This window comes from Mesoplodon mirus (genome assembly GCF_964341445.2).
Source record: "Mesoplodon mirus genome assembly, chromosome: 12".
NCBI lineage: Eukaryota > Metazoa > Chordata > Mammalia > Artiodactyla > Ziphiidae > Mesoplodon > Mesoplodon mirus.
This window is the reverse complement of record NC_138988.1, coordinates 78,761,476-78,785,793: the sequence shown is the minus strand read 5'-3', so window position 1 is coordinate 78,785,793 and position 24,318 is coordinate 78,761,476. Positions and strand designations below refer to the sequence as shown.

At 35.0% G+C, this 24,318-nt stretch overlaps 1 protein-coding gene across 2 annotated transcripts in view; it reads right to left on the bottom strand.

The window, feature by feature from the left end:
- The window catches only part of CD2AP (CD2 associated protein), a 113,385-nt gene that overhangs the window by 20,464 nt on the left and 68,603 nt on the right, over window positions 1-24,318 (bottom strand). For both annotated transcript variants that reach the window (XM_082638835.1, XM_082638836.1), the window contains 8 exons: window positions 19,177-19,364; window positions 16,939-17,017; window positions 16,448-16,542; window positions 13,653-13,757; window positions 12,196-12,232; window positions 10,982-11,044; window positions 1,394-1,559; window positions 668-810 (listed from right to left, as the gene is read on the bottom strand). In XM_082638835.1, the coding sequence (XP_082494961.1) occupies window positions 668-810; window positions 1,394-1,559; window positions 10,982-11,044; window positions 12,196-12,232; window positions 13,653-13,757; window positions 16,448-16,542; window positions 16,939-17,017; window positions 19,177-19,364 (876 nt within the window). The remainder of the gene's footprint in view (window positions 1-667; window positions 811-1,393; window positions 1,560-10,981; window positions 11,045-12,195; window positions 12,233-13,652; window positions 13,758-16,447; window positions 16,543-16,938; window positions 17,018-19,176; window positions 19,365-24,318) is intronic.

The window sequence follows — 24,318 nt, the reverse complement described above, 5'->3', positions numbered from 1 at the left end:
ACTTCTCTGAAGCAAAAAAAAAAAAAAAGACTTTTCTGTTTCAAGTATTCCATTTTACAACTGAGAAGTATAAAAAACCAGGAGACAAAGATGATTAATGGGCTGAAAAATCAGTCCTAAAACTTAAGGAATAATATTTAGCTAAAGAAGTAAAGCCTGCTGAGATAGACAGATACATACAGAGACAGAGAGAGAGAAAGAGTCATAATAGACATATATACAGAGAGAGAGAGTCATAAGAAAGCCTATTTTCCAGAATTGGAAACAAAAGTATCTTGAGATTTAAGTGGAAAAATAAAAATAGTCTTCTTAAATATACTCTAGTGTGGGCACTGAAAGTCTATGTCACTCACTCACATCTGCTTAAGTTAAATGGTATGGTCATTCCATTATAAAGGGATAGAATGATAAATGACTGATCTGTTAATATCCATCTCAGTTCTCTGACCAGTGAGAAAGTTTATGTGAACCATAAATACCCTGCCCATTTATATTCTTTCAGTTTCATTTTTCTATTTCGACTTCAGAGGTTTTTAAAAATTTTAATAAATTTCCACTGTATCTATCCACACACAAATTACATACACAAGTTTCTTATTTTAAATAGTTTCTGAAAACTACATTTGCAACTTCTTTTTATGCACCACCTTTCCACATGTTAACTTACCTGTTTCTTTAGAGCTTCTAACTGTAAATGTATCTAGGTCTACTGATTTTGGTCTAAGTGGTAACTGTTCAGAATCTAGCTTTGGTTTTGATACTGGCTCAGTTTCAAATTTTGATAAAATGGTAGAAACGTCTCCATTAATCCTAAAATGAGAAAAATCAAACATATGCAAAAATCATTTGTATGTAAAGCATGACCATCTTTTAACACTGTGATTTAATGACACTAAAGAGGGACTTCCCTGGTGGTCCAGTGGTTTAGACTCCACACTCCCAATGCAGGGGGCCTGGGTTCGATCCCTGGTCAGGGAGCTAGATCCCGCATGCTGCAACTAAGAGCCCGCATGCCGCCACTAAAAGATCCCATATGTCGCAACTAAGACCTGGCACAGCCAAATAAATAAATAATTTTTTTAAAAACAATAATGATACTAAAGATGTTATACCATAATACTGATTTTCTTTCTTGTCTATAAAATTATTTCCATAAACATAAACCTTTACCCTAAGACCAATCATAATAAAATAAGAAATGTAAAACAGCTTAACATGAGTATATTCACCTAGTATGAATATAAGGTTAACATTTAACACAGATTACAGTCTCTACAAAAAATATGAAAAGCAAATACTTTAAAAATTACTTTAACATTTAGAAAGGCAGTAGGGACAATTATGTCAAAGGCAGGTAAATCAATAAACTAACTTCAAATTAGATAAAACTTACTTGGCTACAGGAGGTGGTGGAGGAACCGGTTTTTCAGGTCGCTTTGGGTACACTGTTCCAGGAGATCGCAGTAAATTATTGGCTTTGGCAGGTGGAGTAGGCTTCTTGGGTGGGACTTGCGGAGCAGCTGGTTTAGAAGGCTTCTGTTCCAGCACTGACTTTTCATCTGATTATTTAAAAATATTTAGTAGGTTACTAACAATCAGAACTGTTTAGGTTTTCCTATTTCTTAAAGCTAATGTCAGGCTGGAAAGGTGTGAAACAGAAAGAGACACTATTCGTGTATATGTGCACTGTTTTAAAATTATAATTTAATAATCCTAACTATCCTTTAAAAAAACTCTACTTTGGTGGGAAGGAGGACCACTAATAAGCTTCTGATCAACAAATAATGCCTGCTTCTTACTGTCTTCCCAACACCCTTTGCTTTTAAGGCTGGTATTCTACTCAAATATAATCATGTATGATTTTACTCTAAGCAGAGAACAATATTATCTAGACTTATATCTAGATCACTTTCTGAAACTGAAGTATAGAGAACTAAAAATGAGTAGGAACTCTAGTGCCATTTAATGTACTTATTTAAAAATAATCATGATGACAAAAAAATTTTAAGAGAAACTGAGGCTAGATTGATTACTCACAGATGAAAAAATTACAGGCTTATATTTATAACTCTTATCATTGTATTAGGAATTTTATTAGTAACATTTCATTTAATAATTCTATGAAATAGATAAGAAAATATGCTGGGAAAAAAACATTAAGGACAATGTCATGCCATGTTAATAAAAACAGTTTTATCACCAAAAAGGCATAGTTCTATACATAATGACATACTTAGTTCCTGATCTTTCAGGTACTAAGAATGGGTATTAAATTTGACACATGTGCACACATATGAGATATTCATGATACAGCAGTCAGCAAAAATATATTATAAGGCATATATGCAAAAATAAGAAAGCTCCCAAGAGCAATACTGAGTACTTTTCAAGATTTAGTAGGTCTTTGAAAAGAATGTCTATCACAGGACCACAAATAATTTCATGAGATTTTTTATCAATCAGAAACCAGTAATTATGAATCTTGAACAAAACACTGAAGGCCAGGGGCTTCCCTGGTGGCACAGTGGTTAAGAATCCACCTGCCAATGCAAAGGACACGGGTTCGAGCCCTGGTCTGGGAAGATCTCACATGCCACGGAGCAACTAAGCCCGTGCGCCACAACTACTGAGTCTGTGCTCTAGAGCCTGTGAGCCACAACTAACTGAGCCTGCATGCAACTAATGAAGCCCACGCGTCTAGAGCCCGTGCTCCACAACAAGAGAAGCCACCACAATGAGAAGCCTGAGCACCGCAACAAAGAGTAGTCCCTGCTTGCTGCAACTAGAGAAAGCCCGCGCGCAGCAACCAAGACCCAACAGCAGCCAAACAAACAAACAAATAAATAAAATAAATTAGAAAAAAAGGAAGTACCTGGCAAAAACCAAACAGCAGTCAAAACTGATAAAAGGCCAAATTAAAACAAAAACAAAAACAAAAACACTGAAGGCCAGGGGTAAACCCCTTGTTAAAAATATCTGATTTCATCTAACAACAATGAAAATACAAAATGCTGCTGTTTCAGTTTTATCATTTATATACAGCTTCCTTGGATCATTTGAAAATATAGCTTAGTCTTTTAAACCCTCGTCATCATTTGGTACAAAAATCCATCTCTATATGGCTTCAAACTGTACAAGCACATCATGTAATTACACCACCAGAAGTGAAAGCCAACTCCCCGATTCTAACTATAAGCCGATAGAGCCATCATGATCAGAGTTACAACAGTCAGCCAAAATTATTTCTAGAAAATATTAAAAGAAAGATATTTTAGATAAAACATCAGGGAAAATGTTAAATGATAAATTAAAAAGAAGTTCACTGATTAAATGAATATACTTCTTTTAACAGATATGTAAATAACAGCTTGTGGAATTCCCTGGTGGGCCAATGGTTAGGACTCTGTTTCCCACTGCAGAGGGCAAGGGTTCGATCCCTGGTCTGGGAGCTAAGATCCAGCATACTGTGAGTTGCAGCCAAATAAATAAATAACAGCTTGAAATAAATTCAATTCCTATAGGTTAGTCTAAAACAAAAGAACACATTCAATATTGCTGGAAATCAAAGGTGACAAAAATAAGATTCACCATTCTAGGTATATCCATAACTAGACCAACTACTACTATATGTTGATTTATTATATAACTAATATATGATGGCAATGTGCTTGAGTACTAGATTTATTTATTTTTATTGAGGTTACATTGACCTAACATAAAATTAACCATTTTAAAGTGAACAACTCAGTGCCATTTAGTACATTCACAATGTTATGCAATCACCACCTCTATCTAGTTCCAAAACCCTTTCATCACCCCAAAAGGAAATTCTGTTCCCATTAATCAGCTACTCCCCATTCCCTCCTCTACCAGGGCCACAAGGGGTCCAATTTCTCCACATCTTTGCCAATACCTGTTATTTTCAGTTTTTATTATTATTACAGCCATCCTAGTGGGTGTGAAGTGGTAGCTCAATGTGGTCCTGGTTTGCATTTCTAATGACTAATGATGAACATCTTGCCATATGCTTGTTAGTCATTTGTATATCTCACTTAGAAAAATTCTATTTCAGTTCTTTGCACATTTTTTGATTGGATTGTTTATCTTTCTGTTGGTGAGCTATAATAGTTCTTTATATATTCCAGATACTGGACCCTCTTCATACTTCAGATATTGGATATAGGGCTTGTAAATATTTTCTCCCATTCTGTAGTTTGTCTTTTTACTTCCTTGATAATATCCTTTGCTGCACAAAAGTTTTTAGTTTTTAATAAAATCTAATTTAACTATTTTTTCTTTTGTTTCTGTGTTTTTGGTGTCATAGCTAAGAACCCACTGCCAAACCCAAGACCATGAAGAATTACCCCTATATTTTCTCCTGAAAGTCTTAGTTTTATACCTCTTATATTTAGGTGGATGATCCATTTTTAGTCAAATTTTGTACATGGTATGAGGCAGGGGTTCAACTTTTTTCTTTTTCTTTTCTTTTTCTTTTTTTTTTTGTGGTACGCGGGCCTCTCACTGCTGTGGCCTCTCCCGTTGCAGAGCACGGACTCCGGACACACAGGCCCAGCGGCCATGGCTCACGGGCCCAGCTGCTCCACAGCATGTGGGATCCTCCCGGACCGGGGCACGAACCCGTGTCCCCTGCATTGGCAGGCGGACTCCCAACCACTGTGCCACCAGGGAAGCCCCAACTTTTTTCTTTTGCATGTGGATATCCACTGTGCATAGAATTTAAGTTTAGCTAGAGATTGGCCAAAAAAACAAAAGGAAATTTGGATTTAAGGAAAACATTCTTATGTTAGCTATCCAAATGCCCAAAAGAAGACATATGTAAGATATAGATGTTATGATAACTTAACATACAGAAAATTATAAGCATATAAAGAAACTTTTTATTAAAACAACTAAAATATATGACAGTTAACAAAATACAGCAAAATAACAAATATGCCCTATCTTATTTACTACAGAATATAGCAATACATTACTAACACTATACATACTAGGTTAATCCATTCATTAATTCAGATTAGGGTTAGTTCCTTACTGCATGAATAAGAATTTAAAAATAAGTAATAATACTGGTACTAAAGCATGAATGATCACAAGTCCATAAATTCTGACTAAAAAGTCAAATATTCCATTCTTTATCACTGGTCGTTTGGAGATGCATTAGAGAAAAACACAGTACTATGCAAAAAGTAGCAAGTATGTTCTTAACTGAATCTATTTTCCTAATATTTTAGAAAAATTCAGGACAAAAAAAAATCTACCCATATTTATCTCACTGAAGTGACTTAAACTGGAATATAATGTATTTTCAAAAGCTAAGTACAAAGTTCAAGAAGTTATCATCACAGGAACACACCTGAGTAACCACCACTCCAGTAAAGAACTGAACCTTAGCCACATTAAGTTCCTTCCCCTCATGCCTCTTCCCAGTCACTACCTCAATGCTCCCATCCAAAGGTATCTTCTAACACCATAGATCACTTTTGAATATTTTAATTTTACACCACTGAAATCATATGCTGCTGTGTGAAACTCTGTCTCATTCATTTGTTTCTATGCTATATATATAGTATCCTGGCATATGAATATACTTCAATTTTTTTATCCATTCAACTACTGATGGACGTTTGTGTTGTTTCCAATTGACAGTCAGTGTAAATAATGCTATGATAAACTTTCTTATTTAAGTCTTTTGGTGTACATATGGAACACACATTTCTTGTGAGTATATAATTAGGAGTAAAAGTGCTGGGTAACAGGGTATATAGATTTATTCAACTTTAGTTCTCAAGAGTAGATGTAACGGTTTACATTCCCACCTACAGTGTATAAGAGTTCTGAGAATCTGTATCCCCACCAACATTTCGTACTGTTAGTCTTTTTAAAAATTTCACCCATTTTGGTGAGAATCTTACTTTGGTTTAAAATTATATTCCCTTGCTGAGTAATGAATCTGAAAAACTTTTTCATACATTGGTAAGAATGAAGCAGGCTACTAAAAGGTATGTCCAAGAAAGTCTTCCCCAAAAGCAGGAGAAAAACTTGTGCTCCAAACTGTTGCTCTCATTACTCTCCTGAGGGGCAACGTGCATGGCAAGCACTCGAGGTACCTCTGAGGAAACAGTGAGAACGACACTGCTAAGCAGATTTGAGAAAACCCATGTGGTGGTTTGGGCAGCGAGTAGACAGTAAGGATTTAAACTCCATTCTTATGATTTGGGAAAGTATCCCATGAAATAATGGGGCGTCACCTAAGAATCAAGGGCAATAGGGTGATTCGTTTCACGTTTTCTACTAGTGTTTTTTTTTTTTTTTTTTTTGCTGTACGCGGGCCTCTCACTGTTGTGGCCTCTCCCGTTGTGGAGCACAGGCTCCGGACGCGCAGGCTCCGCGGCCATGGCTCATGGGCCCAGCCGCTCCGCGGCATGTGGGATCTTCCTGGACCGGGGCACGAACCCATGTCCCCTGCATCGGCAGGTGGACTCTCAACCACTGCGCCACCAGGGAAGCCCTACTAGCTCTTTTTTAATCCTCCTCAATATGGCAGGGCTTTTCAAAGGACATACTCTGTGAAACTGAGGTCAAAAGAGAGATAAAAGTAATGAACGCACACACTGGTGACATACACCATTTCTCCTGTAAGAAGGCTTAAGGCTCCTCAAAGTGGCCCTAGCCATGGTTTGAAAAAGCTCTCTCTGTTGACTCTGGAACAAGAGAGAGATAAACTTATGTTTATTTTTAAAGAAATAATTTAATCTATGTCAATAATATTCAGACCCTCTGAACTGACAGTGGCTCTCTCCCCCGATGCCCATTAATAGGCAATGCCTGACACTTTTCTTATTTCTTGCACCAGATCTATTAAAGCCATGTCAGGCTAATGAGAACATTTTGACAATATTAAGAATTGCTTCCCTTGTTATATTTGTCTTGTTTCACTTATTTAAAAAATGCTTACACTTGCACCCCTGAACTTCGAAATCAACACTTTATAGTAAATTTTAAGATCTTTCCAGTGAAGAGTTTTGGTGGTGGTGTTAAGATTTAGAAATAAGGGGAAAAAGGTCTTTTCTATTTACTCACATATTTACCACTTCTGGCATTCTTCATTACTTTGTGTACATCCAAATGCCAAAACAGCATCATTTTCCTTCTGCCAAAAAGAACCTCTGTTAACATTCCCTGTGTAGTACTAGCAAAGAATTCTCTCAGATTGTATCTGAAAGTTTTAGTTTTGCCTCCACTGCCTGAAAAGTATTTTTGCCAGGTATAGAATTCAAGGTTGACAACTATTTTCTTGCAGACTTTATGTTTTTCTCTTTATCACATAGAATTTATGATGATGTGCCTTAAGGTGATTTCCTTTACGTTTTTCCTGCTTGGAGTTCACTGAGCTCCTTGGATCTGTGGGCTTAAAATTTGCACCAAATCTAAAGATTTTTCAACCATTATTTCTTCACATATTTTTTCTGTCCTCTCTCTTCATTTCCTCAGGGACTCCATTTACACATAAGTAAAACCGCTTGATATTATCACTGAGGTCACTGATGCGTTGTTCATTTTTTTCTAGTCTTTTTTCTATATATTTTAGATAGCTTCTACTGCTATGTCTTCCAGTTCACTAATATTTCCTTCTGTAGTCTCCAAACTGCTGGTAATTCCATCCAGTGTCTTTCATTTCAGATGCTGTATTCTTCATCTGCAAAATTTCAATTTGGGTCTTTTTTGTATTTTCCATTTCTCTCACCATCATGTTTGTGTTTTCTTCTACTTTACTGAACACATGGGCTACATTTATAATAGCTATTTTAATGTTCTTTCTGCTATTTCCATCATCTCTTGATATTTCTGGGTCTGTTTAAATTGACTGACTTCTCTTTTGGTTGCCATTTTCTTGCTTCTTTCCATGTCTGATAATTTTTTTTTTTTTTAAGAAGATGTTGGGGGTAGTTTATTAATTAATTAATTAATTTTTGCTGTGTTGGGTCTTTGTTCCTGTGTCTGGGATTTCTCTAGTTGTGGCAAGCAGGGGCCACTCTTCATCGCGGTGTGCAGGCCTCTCACTATCGCGGCCTCTCTTGTTGCGGAGCACAGGCTCCAGATGCGCAGGCTCAGTAGTTGTGGCTCACAGGCTTAGTTGGTCCACGGCATGTGGGATCTTCCCAGACCAGGGCTCGAACCCGTGTTCCCTACATTAGCAGGCAGATTCTCAACCACTGTGCCACCAGGGAAGCCCCCATGTCTGGTAATTTTTGATCAGATAATGGGCATTGTGAATTCTATCCTCTTGGGTGCTAGATTTTGTTAGATTATAATGTAAAGCATTCTGGAATTAGATTGATCAGTTTCCAAGGTAGGGCTTTAGTCTAAGTTGATACACCCTTTTATGGACTTCAATGCATTATGAGGTCCTGTGGCTCATGGGAACATGAACTATTTGTGAGTTCCAGAAACTGTTTCATCAAATGTCTTCCAGCAGTTATTTCTCCAGCTATGGAAATTTTCCTTTCACATGTATGTAATTCAGTACTTGGCCAAAGCCTCATGGTAAGCCCTGTACTCTATGCAGTTCCTTCCATTCTGGCACTCTGTCCCACAAACTATGGCTGCCTTGGCCTCCCTAAACTCCTATTACCTCAGCTCTCCATGAATACTGGGCTCTGTATGGCTTTCTCCTTTCTGCTGCCTGAAAACTGCTTCTAGACAATAAGCTAGGGGTAATTTTAGGGTTTGCCTCATTGGTTTCAGTGATAACAGTCCTATGCTACCTGTTATCCGATGTCTAAAACCACTGTTGTATGTATTTTGTCCAGTTTTCTAGTTGTCTAACTCAGGGGGACAAATTCAGTCCCTGACACTTCATCATGGCCAGGATTTTGAGCAAATAAATGTAATACAAATGCATTACCTTCTATTTTATTTATAAGATCAACTGATTGATTTCAGGGAATATAAGAAGTCATATTCTTAATTTTAACAAAACCCTTACCTACTTGATGAAGGGGAGTATAAAAGAAATATCATAATGAAGATAATAAAGCCAGCAACATACTTCTTACATTTGGTTCTATGTATCTTTGTATGATGAGTTTTTCTTGTAGGAGATATTATAACCAAGTACCAAAATAAACTGATCCAAGACTTGGAGCTAACAACAGCTATATCACAAAGGACTAATCTGAGATTAAGAAATACCATTATTAAATATAAATTGTTTTTGCATCTAAATTTAAAAATCTCAAATGCAAAAACAAGGGGAGTTGGGGATATAAAAACTTTCCATGCTGAGCACAGATCATGAGAGAGATAAAGCTATGAAGGTGTATGATATTCAGAGTCAAGAGTGTAGTTGCTACATTTAGTGAATGAAAAGAGTAGAAGATGATACCAAAAATGTACTGAATAATTTGGGATCAGTTTCCGACAACACCAAATGCTGACCAGGACGTGGAGCAACAGGAACTCTCATTCATTGCTGGTGGGAATGAAAAATGGTGCAGACACCTTGGAAGACAATTTAGCAATTTCTTACAAAACTAAACATACCCTTAACATATGAACAAGCAATTACATTCCTTGGTATTTACCCAAGTGAACTGAAAACTTATGTACACACAAAAAGTATGCAAGGTTTATAGCAGCATTATTCGTAACTGCCAAAGCCTGAAAGCAACCAAGATGTCCTTCAGTAAGTGAATGGATAAACTGTGATACATCTGGACACTGGAATATTAATCAACACTGAAAAGAAATGAGCTATTAAGCCATGAAAATACATGGATAAACCTTAAATGCATATTACAAAGTGAAAGAAGACAATGTGTAAAAGCTACATAGTGTATGACTCCAACTCTATGACATTCTGAAAAAGCAAAACTATGGAGAAAATAAAAAGATCAGTGGCTGTCAGGGGTTGGGGAAAGAGAGGGATGAAAGCACAGAACCCAGAGGAATTTTAAAGAGATGAGACTATTCTGTATGATATTACAATTATACATTTGTCCAAACTCATGAAATGTACAACCCTAGAAGTCACCCCTAATGTACACTATGGACTCTGAATGGTAATGATGTGTCAATGGAGGTACGCTGACTGTAATAAGTGCACCATTATTGTGCAGGATGCTGACGGTGGGGGAGGCTGTGCATGTGTGGGGCAGCAAGAATATGGGAACTCTGTACTTTCTGCTCAATTTTGCTGTGAATCTGAAACTTCTGAAAAACAGACTTTAAAAAATGAATCTGAAATAGAAGCCAGACAAGGAACTAAAATGAGAGAAATCAGTTAAGAGGATACAGTAGCACTTTAAGCAAGAGACAAGGATAGGAAGTAGAAACAACACAGGCAGGAGAAACAAAAGTATTCTGCAACAGTATTCAAGTTTTTGCAAGAATATATACCCCAATCTACTAGATACAGCCACTGCAGATCTTTGTGTACAAAGAGAAGGAGGTGTTAACAATAACAAGTAATGTTTTTAAACAAAATACATATGGTATGTTGGAATACGTTTCCAAGTTTATATGACAAATATATGCAGTGAAAATTAAATAATACATAAATAATAAATAATAAATCACTTACATGTTTTAAGTAAGAACTCACTCTTATACCTAAGAAAAAATTTTAAATGTATTTCAACTTGGACACTATGAAAATAATAAGAGTATAACTGTTTAATGCTTAGTTTTCTTACACATTATTTGAAATAACATTAATACTACATCCTTACTGAGCTGATGGTATAACTTTTTCATGAATGTAAACTGGTATCAGTTTGAGTAAAAATCTTTATTTCCTATTGATCTTGACAAACTCCCTCTTCAAAATCCCCAAGCATTACATAGTAAATAATGAACACTTGTTAAAAATCAGTGTGAATGACTCAGTGTGGAGATATGTTTTTCTTTACACTGACAATGAAAGGAATTATTTTTCTGAAAGTAGAAGAATCTGCCTCACCTTTTTCTTCAGGCTTTGTAGGAAAATACTTCTTCTCTGCACCTGTCAGCTCAGGCTTTGGAGCTGAGGGAAAAAAAAGGTTAATACATTAAAAAAAAAAAAAAAAAAGTTTTAGAGCACAAAGATAATTATACTCCTAAAAAGCAAAGGTTTAAAAAATAACATCAGATGAAAATATGGTTTAAAAGAATGAACAATATACCAGAATCACTGAGCTCAATATATAATCCTGCACCTGCCACGATCACCTCAGTAAGTGATAGCTCTGTGGTCTCAGTTCCTTCCTGATCAAACAAAGGAGTTCACATCCCCTACAATACTGCTGTCCAGTAGAACTTTCTGTGATGATGGAAATATTCTGTTTTTGTGTGGTTCAATACTGTCCATTGAGACTTGAAATGCTGCTACTGCAACTACAGAATTAACTTTTTTATTTTATTTAATTTTAATTAATTTTAAAAGCCTAGTATGACTAGTGGCTAAAAAGGCTCCAATACCAACTTCCATAAAAATTACTTTTAACTTATCCTTGCTCTCATATAAGGTTAGCAAGCACAAAGCTGAAACTATGGAGGAGGGAAGGACTTGCATTATTCTAAAAAAGGAGTAAATCTTTCAAGGAAAAAAAAATTGGACAGCACATTTAAAAATCAGAAATTAAGGGCTAAAACTTACAGAAATAGAGTCAGATTACAAAACTCTAACTCTGGAAACCTCTTCTAAGTACTCCATCATTTATTCCACTGCTTAAAAAGGAAAAACTAAACTCTTCTAGTTTGTTTAAGCCTTATCACACTCTCTGAAGGAAGAGTATATAAAAAAATCAGTATTTGTTTGCGGCATTAAAAAATGGATTGCATCTGAAAAGGTAGAATAACTTATTAACCAGGTAAATTATTGTCTTCTTTTTTAATATATTGTTTTCTATAGATTTAAGTTTAGTCAATTTTCTTAACTCAAAATGCCATATAACAAAAATATCCAAATTATTTTCAAGATTCCTATTTTATACAGTTTGTACTTTAAAAAAAATACTGACAGATATTAATACACGTGAACATTCAATTTTTATATATTAAAAAAAATTATATATAGCACCATAATATTTAATTTTTGCTAAAAGAAAATAAATGATTTACAGGAGACCCAATTTCACCATTTTAGAACTTAAAAATATGAAAAATAGCCATCTGAATAATCTGTTTTGTACTTACCTGGACCCTTCGCAGGTGGTGGTGGTTTCTTTGGTTTCTATTAAAATAATAATTGTGAAAACAGTAAAACACTTACATATTAAATATTTATAGTTAAAGTAAACTCTGATCGTAAATGATCTAAGTTACATAAACATCTCTCCTCATCCCATCCCTGTCAAAAATTTTAAAATCATAAGATTCAAACAACTCCACAAAAGGTCACAGATGAAAAATATATTCTATTAGAACAAATGCCTCTTTGATCAAAATTCAAATATTTCAAAAGTATCACTGAGTTAGATAAATTAAAAAACATCTTAATGATGAGCAAAAATATTCTCTCCTGCCTCCCCTATTTTAAGATTCCTATGCACCATTTTACCACTCTTTAACAGCTGAGGTTTTTTTTGGGGGGGGAAGGAGGGGTGGCAGGGAAAGGGAGAGAGAAAGAGACTTTGTTTAAAAAGAATAGGAGTAGCTAATAAATATATCTAGCTTTCACCCTTGGTTATTCAGAACTCTCAAAAAGAAGATTAAAGGCAAAGGTCTGTTTTTCAGTTTATTAAAATTCTCTTGGGTTTATAAACATTCACTCATTTTTGCCTTAAGAAACTTGAGACACATTTCTAAGTAAGTGAATTTGGTTTTTCCAAATTAAAAAATAACTGATAATCAATATTGCATAAACACCTAATAAAAACCAAAAAAAGAAAATGTGTTCATTAACAAGAGTATAAAAATAAAGCATACCCGAAGGCTGTTGAATTAATACTGAATGAAATCTAGCAAAGGAAGAATCTCAGACAGTGTAAGCCTTCATACATTATCCTCTTGTAATTTACTTTAAATGAAAGACTGCAAAGGTTAGAGATTTCTACACTGACTTAAATCAAATACAGTAGACTGTCTTGCTGGGGTGTGTCTGTTCTCTGTATAACTCTTTCCCTCTAATTTAAAAACTCAATTAGATTCATCCCTCCATAGGTGATCAAGCTGTAGAAAAGCAAAAGATCACTGATGAATGACTCAGTCTCACTTTATTCACTGTGAGACGTGAGATAGATACATTAAATCCTGTAAGGAGGCAAAGCCTTCTTCTCACTCTCCCAAAAATGCAGTGACAGAGTAATAGTAATCAATAGTACCTTAAAATAAAAATTTTCAACAAAATTAAATAAAAATACAATTTTTCTCACAGTCAAGTGCTAATTTGTCTAAATAGTATGGGCAGCCTTTTTTCTTTTAATTATAATAAAGTCTAAGTTAATTTTTAGTTAGGGGGAAAGGAAAACAGGAATAAAGCACAGAACTGATACATTGTTTTCTTTTACCATAATTCAGATAACTTTCACCTGATTATATAAATCTGAAATCCCCTCAGAAAATTATTGTTACTATGTAAAAAACTTGTTTTTTAAGAAATATTGGCAAAAGGTTTTTAAAATTATTATCATCACTGAAAAAGAAAAGCTTACAGGAAAGTCCTTATCCAGTTCATTTATCTGAACAGCAAAATTGTCTGGAAATACTCCTTCTTTACCATTAAGTTCACCCTTCCACCAGCCAGCTTCTCCAGTCTCCTAAACCGCAAAATGAAGAATAAAGATAATAGGGGTTATCTCTAAATAAGAAAAAAGTTAGCAACAAAATAGGAAAATACTGAATTCCATTGTTGCTACAAGGAAAAATAAAGACCTAACAGACTTTGAGGTCCTGCTAAAAAAATATATTGCCCACACATTACTTTAAGTAGCAGTTATAAAATTAAGTTTAATTTCTTAATTAGTCAAATAATTTAAAAATTCAGGTGACTTCCCCAGTGGTTCAGTCGGTAAGATTCCATGCTCCCAATGCAGGGGGCCTGGGTTCAATCCCTGGTCAGGGAACTAGATCCCACAAGCATGCTGCAACTAAGAGTCTGCATGCCACAACTAAAGATCCCATGTGCCGCAATGAAGATCCTGCATGCTGCAACGAAGATCCCGTGTGCCACAACTAAGACCCAGGGCAGCCATAAACCACAACTAAAGATCCCATGTGCCGCAATGAAGATCCTGCATGCTGCAACGAAGATCCCGTGTGCCACAACTAAGACCCAGGGCAGCCATAAATAAATAAATAAACAAACAAACAAATAATTTTTTAAAAAATTCAGTTTACAAGGGTAAAAAAGAGAGGGAAGAGAAAGGGAAAAGGAAAGGAAGTAGAAGAGGAGGGTGGTGACAGAATATAAATTTCCAAACTGTATCTTAACATTCTTTTCAACACTTTATACACCAAAAATTAATCACATTATTCATTTGCTTTAGAAGTTTACAGTATCTTCTACAATTCCTTCCAAATACCCTTCCATGAGAAATCAGTTGTTATCAATCCAATCTCCATGTGTATTAAAAATTACATGCACTGGGGGGGACTGGTCAAGATGACAGAGTAAGCAGACCCTGAGCTCACCCTCTCCAAAATTAGAACTACTTACAGTAGAGCAACTATCAATGTGAATGACCAGCAGAGAACAATTTCCACAATTAAAGATATAAAGAAGGAACCACAATGAAACAGGCTGGAGGGGTAGAGAGACAGTATAATCAAGACCCACACCCCTGGGGAGGTCCTGCACAAAGGTCAGGATAATCACAACTGCAACACATAACAAGTGTTGGGGAAGATGTGGAGAAAAGAGAACCCTCGTGCATGATCCAGGAACTCTAATTCTTGGTATTTTTCCAAAAACAAAAACACTAATTCAAAAAGATATGCACCTTTATGTTCACGGCAGCATTCTTTACAATAGCCCAGATATGTAAGCAACTTAAATATCCATCAGCATCTTAAATAAAGATGTGTTTCATATATATATATATATATATATATATATATATATATATATAATGTACATTACCATGTATATATATATATGCATATATATGTTTTATATATATATAATGTATATTACAATGTAATATGACTCTGCCACAAAAAAGAATAAAATGTTGCCATTTGTGACAACATGCATGGACCTCAAGGGTATTATGCTAAGTGAAATAAGACAGAAAGACAAATACCATCTCACTTATACGTGGAATCTATAAAACAAAAGGAATGAACAAACATAATAAAACAGAAACAGGCTCACAGATACAGAAAACATACCGGTGGTTGGCAGAGGAGAAGAGATTGGGAGGGATGAGTAAAAAAGGTGAGGGAGCTTAAGAGGTACAAATTTCCAGTTACAAAATAAATGAGTCACAGGGATGAAATGTACAACATTGGGAGCATAGTCAATAATATTGCAATAACTTTGGTGACAGATGGTAACTAGAAATAACAGATGTATAGAAATATCAAACCACTATGCTGTACACTTGGAACTAACATAGTGTGGTAGGTCAATTATACTTCAGTGAAAAAACTTTTTTTTTTTTTGCAGTACACGGGCCTCTCACTGTTGTGGCCTCTCCCATTGCGGAGCACAGGCTCCAGACGCGCAGGCTCAGCGGCCATGGCTCACGCGCCCAGCCGCTCCGCGGCATGTAGATCTTCCCAGACCGGGGCACGAACCCGCGTCCCCTGCATCGGCAGGCGGACTCTCAACCACTGTGTCACCAGGGAAGCCCAAAAAACTTCTTTTAATTACATACACTAAACAATCTGTTAAGTCAATTTAAAACAATGGGAGAAATTTCAAAAATTACTTTAAAGGGATATAGCAAAAACAAATACTTTAATATTTCTCTATTACAGGACTCTGCCCACACCCCAATACTGTAGGGTTTTCTTTTTCCTTAATTCATTCCAAGTTATAAAACTACCTCATTCTTTGCAATAGCTGCATCATTTTCCATAGCATGACACTTCATAACTATTTATATATTGATGGACATTTAAGTTGTTTCCCTTTTTTTCTTCTTTTTCTTTTTATATTACAAACACTACAACAAACATTAGATGGGGCAAAAAATTCAATGAGGTAAAATAGGAAATGAGAACAGAACCCTGGGGGAGCGGGGGGTGGTGTGGTTAGAGAAAAAACACAACTTCATGGTAAAAATAATTTCCAATACATCAATTATAACAAAGACAGACAATAAACATTTGCTTAAAAAACCTTTCTGATCACTTACTACGTGCCAGGTTCTCGGGTCACAGAAATAAACAAGACAAAGTCACAGCCCTTCCAGAGCTTACATTCTAGTGGGAATGCAAGACTACTGAAAAATATTTCTATGAATAAATTAAGTGATTCACTGAAAACTGAGAAAAGTCTTACCTTACTTATCAACTGTATTATCTCCCCTTCTTTAAAAGTAAGTTCATCTTCATTAGTACCTGCATAGGCAAACAACGTTCTACAATATTCTTTAGCTAAAATGAAAAATGTAAATAATGAAGCTTCTATAAATTGGTTATTTCAGCAAATACTTATTAAGCCTCTATTTTATCTAAAGAAATGTACACTAGAAGCTTCTAGAGATGATTTCAATAATTTTGGCCAATACTATATGTTGAATTAAGCAACAATTTCATTAATCATTCATTCAAATAGTTACTACATGCCTATTATGTTCTAGGCACAGTTCTAACTGTATCAGATACATCAGTGTACAAAGCATACAAAAATCCTTGACCTCATGGTGCTTACATCTAGGAGGATTTAACACTCTGATGAAGTAGTACAATGTGACAAATGTCTTCAACAAATCTAATAATATATTTGAGCATGCTTCATTCCTAATATGAAAATTTCATTCAAACACTTACCTTTAATTTTACTTTCAGTGTCTGTTTTTGTTATCTCCACACTCTGAGTTTTGGATCCTAGTGACTGTGTGATTAAGGGCTAGAATAAAAAGGATGGTGTCAATTACTTTAAGTTAGAACAAAGCTAATAATGTTAAACAAAATTTCCATTAACAGTTATCTAGCTCCCCCTAATGGTACTTATAGCCAGGTTAGTAATGTGACTGAAAACTGCCATGAAAAAGATAAATATCTGAAAAGCTACTTAAATGATAGCCTAGAACATCTAGTTTTTGAAACTCCCTATCTTCAGGATAATAAACATACTCTGATACCCATAATACTGTGATTTATTTTAGAACCTCTAAAATAAATAAAAATAGCATTTGAAAATTTACCATGTACCAATCTCTGAGCTAATAAGCACTTTAGATACATTGTAACTTAATCCTTAGAACAATCTGCATAAAGTAGGCACTATCATCCACTCCTTTCATGGGTTAGGAGGCAGTTAGGTAACTTGCCCATAATAAAAATAGTTTAGTAGTGGAGCCCAGATTTGAACCTAGAAAGTCTGACTCCAGAAGGTGGGCTCTTAAAACAACTGCATTAAACTTCCTTACAATGAGACAGAGTATAAAATAAAGTCTTTATACTTACTGCTGCTATCAGAATGAAAACATTTAGGTAATGTTACAACCCTTTGTAACAATATATAGTCTAGTAGGCAATTTTCCATTGTAATTGACTACAGTAAGTCCTTCATCTTGTACTAGTGTTTCCTTGAGTTCTGTCCTTAGAAGTAATACTACATTTGACCCTGGATTTCATTAGTTAAAAATCTGAACATACTGCTAATTTACCTATCATTGTGTGTTCTAGTTATCTTTTAAGATGCTCACTTTAATTTCTCCTAATTTTAACCATCATATCTTCCAATCTGGTCCTACAAACATAGCAAATGTGCTCCCTACTTTATCAATTCCTAGATCAGTGATCAAAGAAAGCCTTCCAAGGCCACCCTATATGGTAACCCTGAGACTACTCTCATTAACAACAACTCTTTAGTGGACATTAAAAATGGCAAATGAAAGATTACCGGTGTAATCATTAATCAAATAAAGTTATTCAATATAATCATAAGCTTCAGAGTTAGAAAGCGACCCCAGATCATCTAGCTTAATGGCCCTCATAATGCAGACATTGCTTCTAGACATTCCTAGCTATTACATGACTATACAGCACTATTCCAACAACAAGAACTCTAATCTTTACCTTTAAAACCAAGAATTAATTAATAATCTTAATGCCAGACAGTCACAGAGCTAGGAGAGGGCAGGACAGAAAGTACAAGTTCTCTTTCCTGAACCCAAATCATTATTACATGAGAAAATATGTAACAAGCTGGGAAAGGAAAAAAAATGTTGAAACTAACCATTTTAGGAGAAAACATCAGAATATATTTCACCAACCAAAACAGTCTTCTAAGTGAAATGTAACTAAAAAAGGCAAGTAAATACTAAAATATTTTAAAATCTTACGAGTTAAATAAGACATACAAATGAGCACTACAAGGGAAACAATGCTTTAAAAGTCAAGGGACAAGCCACCTATGTGAAGTACTCAATCTAATCTCCAAGGTGTTAACACTAGGAAGACTATATTCTAAAGATTGTAGCTATTTCCCCCACAAAATAGAAACTTAACAGTTTATTTTAAAATCTCTTATTAGTATGGTACATTCACTTTAATTTACTTCACAATGCCAGTGCAACACTAATAAAAAATAAAGTTCTCCATACATCTAGGGCTAGCAATTAGATTTCACCATTGCTGACAATCCAGAGTAAAGTTAAGCAGTGCCTAATTAACTTAATATCTCACTGAGAATTCACCTTAAAATGGTCCATTTTAAGCCTACTTCAAATTGAAAGAAAAACATATAATTTTAGCTTTAAAAGGAAAACAAAAACTTGCCTTTTCTATTTTTACACTATGATAACTAAAAACTCTAAAGTTTCCACTAAGAAAAGTTTGTGTTAAATTTACCCCCCAAAATCCAATTTTATAAGAATCAAACATAAACATTAAAGTAAGTCATTTAAACTTGAAAACAGTTTCTCACAGTCTTTTCATTCATAATCTATTATTGGCAATCTCAAAAAAGAAAAGGTAACAGAGTTGCGAACTTTTACATTTTAAAAAATGGTTAATGAGAGAATGAATGAGGTTAATCTAAGGAAAGCTCATCATTACTACCTTCTCTGTTTTTTTCTCTTCTGTTTCACTACTGGATGTTCTTGTCCTAAGTTTCACAGAGCCTTCTTTAAATATATCTCCAAATCCAACTCCTCGGATTTTCTTTGGCTGTGTAACTGATCCAGGTGCAGTTTCGTTCCCATTTCCCGGAGAAGGTAAAGGTGAGGTAGACCCAGTCAAAACAGTTTCTGAAAGGATAATTTGTTTTTAAAGAATGACACCTAAAATCACAAAAACCTTGACATTCCCCTTCCACAGTATTTATATTCTATACCTCCTAATAAAAAATGGTATAAAATGGTATAAAAATAATAAAATGACTGAGTATTAAAATATCCCAAAGAATAGATGCACTTTATACATCTTATTCTTTGGGATATTTTTTTTAAATGTTTAATACAAACTTAGGTATTCCTAATTAGTAAAATGCTAATCGGAAATCCAGGAAAGCATAATATACCAGGTCCTTAAGAAGAGCATATCAAAATTTACAGCTCTTGCACAAACATGAAATAATGTAAGACAGAAACATTAAAGAGATAAAGTTAATCATTTTAAAAAGTTACATGACCCAAACTGATCAAAATTAGGGTGATTTTCTGAATATAAAAACTGGTAATATTAGCAAGTTTTTATTTTAAAAAGTCCACAGTTCAAGGCCTGTCATTTTAACTCAGGGATGAAGTAATTAATAATCGAAGAAAAAAGTTCTAGAGTAATCATCCAAGAAGATTCCAGAAACATTTCAGAATGAGGGCTGAGGGGTAGGGAAAAATACATGATTTCAGTTCATTTAATTAAGCAGTCTGTTGAAGTTTAATGGTTAAGAACAACAGAGGTAATAATAAAAATGGTAGTTACCATTTATTCAGGGCTTAATCTGTGCCAGCTATTTGTTGAGCACTATAAATGAATTATATCTAATTTACATAATCACCTACAGGCTTAACACTAAGCACTATTATTCTTCATTTTCAAAATAAGTAAAATGGGCAGTTATTCAGAACTTTCCCAAGGCCATACAAGTAGTAACAAAGCCAACATTTGAACTGAATTCCAGATGACCCCAAAACCAGTCCTAAATATTTTAACATAATGACTCAGACAACAAAAGCCTCTAATCACACATTTGAAACTATCTGAGAAGAAGTTAACAGAACAATTTTTATGAACTTAAGAAATGTAATGCTAACGAGTACAGTGATCTACCCTAACCACTTGCAACGTTAGCCCAAGCCGCATATATTTTTGGTGATATATTTTTAAATAAATTTTACTCAAAGAAAGTTTACATACAATAAAACAAACCCATTTTAAATGGATATTACAATAATTTTTGACAAATGTATGCACCATGTAACCACAATAATCCAGATACAGAATATCCCTGTCACCCTGAAAAGGACACTTACACACGATCCCAGTCAATTCTTCCTACCCTCAAGTCTCAAGAAACTTCTGATCTTCATTCTGTCAGTATAGATATGTCCTTTTTAAAAGTTTCATATAAATTAAACATACAGCACATAAGTCTTTTGTGTCTCCTTCTTTTGCGAAATATGTGTTCTATGCATCCACACATCATTCCTTTTTATCACTAATAGGTATTCCATCAGACAGGTATATCACTATTTACCTACCATTAAGAACGTTAGCTGGTTCTTCATAGATGAACTTTATCCAATTTAGAAAGTTCCCTTCTGTTGCTGTTATGAAGAGTTTTTATCGTAAGTGTTGAATACATAAAAATCCTTCTGCATCTACTGAGATGACCATATGGTTTTTCTCCTTTAAACTTTTTAATATGTTAGATTATATTAACTTTTGAATGCACAGAATAAACCGCATTAGTCATAATGTATTAACATTTACATATTTTGCTAGATTTGATGTGCTAATATTTTGTTGAGGATGTCTGTGTTTATCTTCATGAGATAAAGTGTTATAATTCCTAAAGTCATACAGACCTAAGAAATCTGAAAGAATTTGTGGAAGATTAAATGCTTGACAGAATTCACGAGTGAAACCACATAGGGAATTTTCTTTGTGTGAAGATTTTTTTAAACATCTTTATTGGAGTATAATTTCTTTACAGTGTTGTGTTAGTTTCTGCTGTATAACAAAATGAATCAACCATATGCATACGTATACCCCCATATCCCCTCCCTCAAATCCTCCTTATCCCACCCCTCTAGGTGGTCGCAAAGCACCGAGCTGATCTCCCTGGGCCATGCAGCTGCTTCCCACTAGCTACCTATTTTACATTTCGTAGTGTATATGTGTCACTGCTACTCTCTCACTTCATCCCAGCTTACCCTTCCGCCTCCCTGTGTCCTCAAGTTCATTCTCTACGTCTGTGTCTTTATTCCTATCCTGCCCCTAGATTCATCAGAACCATTTTTTTTAAGATTCCATATATATATTAGCATACGGTATTTGTTTTTCTCTTTCTGGACTTACTTCACTCTATATGAAAGACTCTAGGTCCATCTACCTCCCTACAAATAACTAAATTTCGTTTCTTTTTATGGCTGAGTATATTCCATTGTATATATGTATCACATATTCTTTATCCATTCATCTGTTGATAGACACTTAGGTTGCTTCCATGTGCTGGCTATTGTAAATCGTGCTGCAAAGAACATTGTGGTACATGACTCTTTTTGAATTATGGTTTTCTCAGCATATATGCACAGTAGTGGGATTGCGGGGTCATATGGTAGTTCTATTTTTAGTTTTTTAAGGAACCTCCATGTTGTTCTCCATAGTGGCTTTATCAATTTACATTCCCACCAACAGTACAAGAGGGTTCCCTTTTCTCCACACCTTCTCCAACATTTATTGTTTGTACATTTTTTGATGATAGCCATTCTGACCACTGTGAGGTGATACCTCATTGTAGTTCTGATTTGCATTTCTCTAATGATTAGTGATGTTGATCATCTTTCCATGTGTTTATCGGCAATCTGTATATCTTCTTTAGAGAAATGTCTCTTTAGGTATTCTGCCCATTTTTGCACTGTATTGTTTGTTTTTTTGATATTGAGTTGCATGAGCTGCTTGTATATTTAAGATTAATCCTTTGTCAGTTGCTTTGTTTGCAAATATTTCCTCCCATTCTGAGGGGTTTTTTTCTGTCTTTTTATGGTGCCCTTTGCTGTGTAAAAGCTTTTAAGTTTCATTAGGTCCCATTTGCTTATTTTTATTTCCATTTCTCTAGGAGGTGGGTCAAAAAGGATCTTGCTGTGATTTATGTCATAGAGTGTTCTGCCTATGCTTTCCTCTCAGAGTTTGACAGTGTCTGGCCTTACATTTAGGTCTTTAATCCATTTTGAGTTTATTTTTGTGTGTGGTGTTAGGGAGTGTTCCAATTTCATTCTTTTACATGTAGCTGTCCAGTTTTCTCAGCACCACTTACTGAAGAGGCTGCCTTTTCTCCGTTGTATATTCTTGCCTCCTTTATCAAAAATAAGGTGACCATATGTACATGGAGTTATCTCTGGGCTTTCTATCCTGTTCCACTGATCTATATTTCTGTTTCTGTGTCTTGATTACTGTAGCTTTGTAGTATAGTCTGAAGTCCAGGAGCCTGATTCCTCCAGTTCCATTTTTCTTTCTCAAGATTGTTTTGGCTATTAGGTGTCTTTTGTGTTTCCATACAAATTGTGAAATTTTTTGTTCTAATTCTGTGAAAAATGCCATTGGTAGTTTGATAGGGATTGCACTGAATCTGTAGATTGCTTTGGTTAGTACAGTCATTTTTACAATGTTGATTCTTCCAATCCAAGAACATGGTATATCTCTCCATCTGTTTGTATCATCTTCAATTTCTTTCATCAGTGTCTTATAGTTTTCTGCATACAGGTCTTTTGTCTCCTTAGGTAGGTTTATTCCTAGGTATTTTATTCTTTTTGTTGCAATGGTAAATGGGAGTGTTTCCTTAATTTCTTGTTCAGATTTTTCATCATTAGTATATAGGAATGCAAGAGATTTCTGTGCAATAATTTTGTACCCTGCTACTTTACCAAATTCATTGATTAGCTCTAGTAGTTACCTGGTAGCATCTTTAGGATTCTCTATGAATAGTATCATGTCATCTGCAAACAGTGACAGCTTTACTTCTTTTCCGATTTGGTTTCCTATTATTTCTTTTTCTTCTCTGAGTGCTGTGGCTGAAACGTCCCAAACTATGTTGAATAATAGCGGTGAAAGTGGACAACCTTGTCTTGTTCCTGATCTTAGAGGAAATGGTTTCAGTTTTTCACCATTGAGAATGATGTTGGCTGTGGGTGTGTCATATAAGGCCTTTATTATGTTGAGGTAAGTTTCCTCTATGCCTACTTTTGGAGAGTTTTTTATCATAAATGGGTATTGAATTTTGTCAAAAGCTTTTACTGCATCTATTGAGATTATCATATGATTTTTCTCCTTCAATTTGTTTATATGGTGTATCACATCGATTGATTTGCCTATATTGAAGAATCCTTGCATTCTTGGGATAAACCCCACTTGATCATGGTGTATGACCCTTTTAATGTGCTGTTGGATTCTGTTTGCTAGTATTTTGTTGAGGATTTTTGCATCTATGTTCATCAGAGATATTGGCCTGTAGTCTTCTTTTTATGTGACATCTTTGTCTGGTTTTGGTATCAGGGTGATGGTGGCCTCGTAGAATGAGTTTGGGAGTGTTCCTCCCTCTGCTGTACTTTGGAAGAGTTTGAGAAGGATAGGTGTTAGCTCTTCTCTAAATGTTTGATAGAATTCACCTGTGAAGCCATCTGGTCCTGGGCTTTTGTTTGTTGGAAGATTTTTAATCACAGTTTCAATTTCAGTGCTTGTGATTGGTCTGTTTATACTTTCTATTTCTTCCTGGTTCAGTCTTGGAAGGTTGTGCTTTTCTAAGACTTTGTCCCTTTCTTCCATGTTGTCCATTTTATTGGCATATTGGCTTGTAGTAATCTCTCATTATCCTTTGTATTTCTTCAGTGTCAGTTGTTACTTCTCCTTTTTCATTTCTTATTCTATTGATTTGACTCTTCTCGCTTTTTTTCTTGGTGAATCTGGCTAATGGTTTATCAATTTTGTTTATCTTCTCAAAGAACCAGCTTTTAGTTTTATTGATCTTTGCTACTGTTTCCTTCA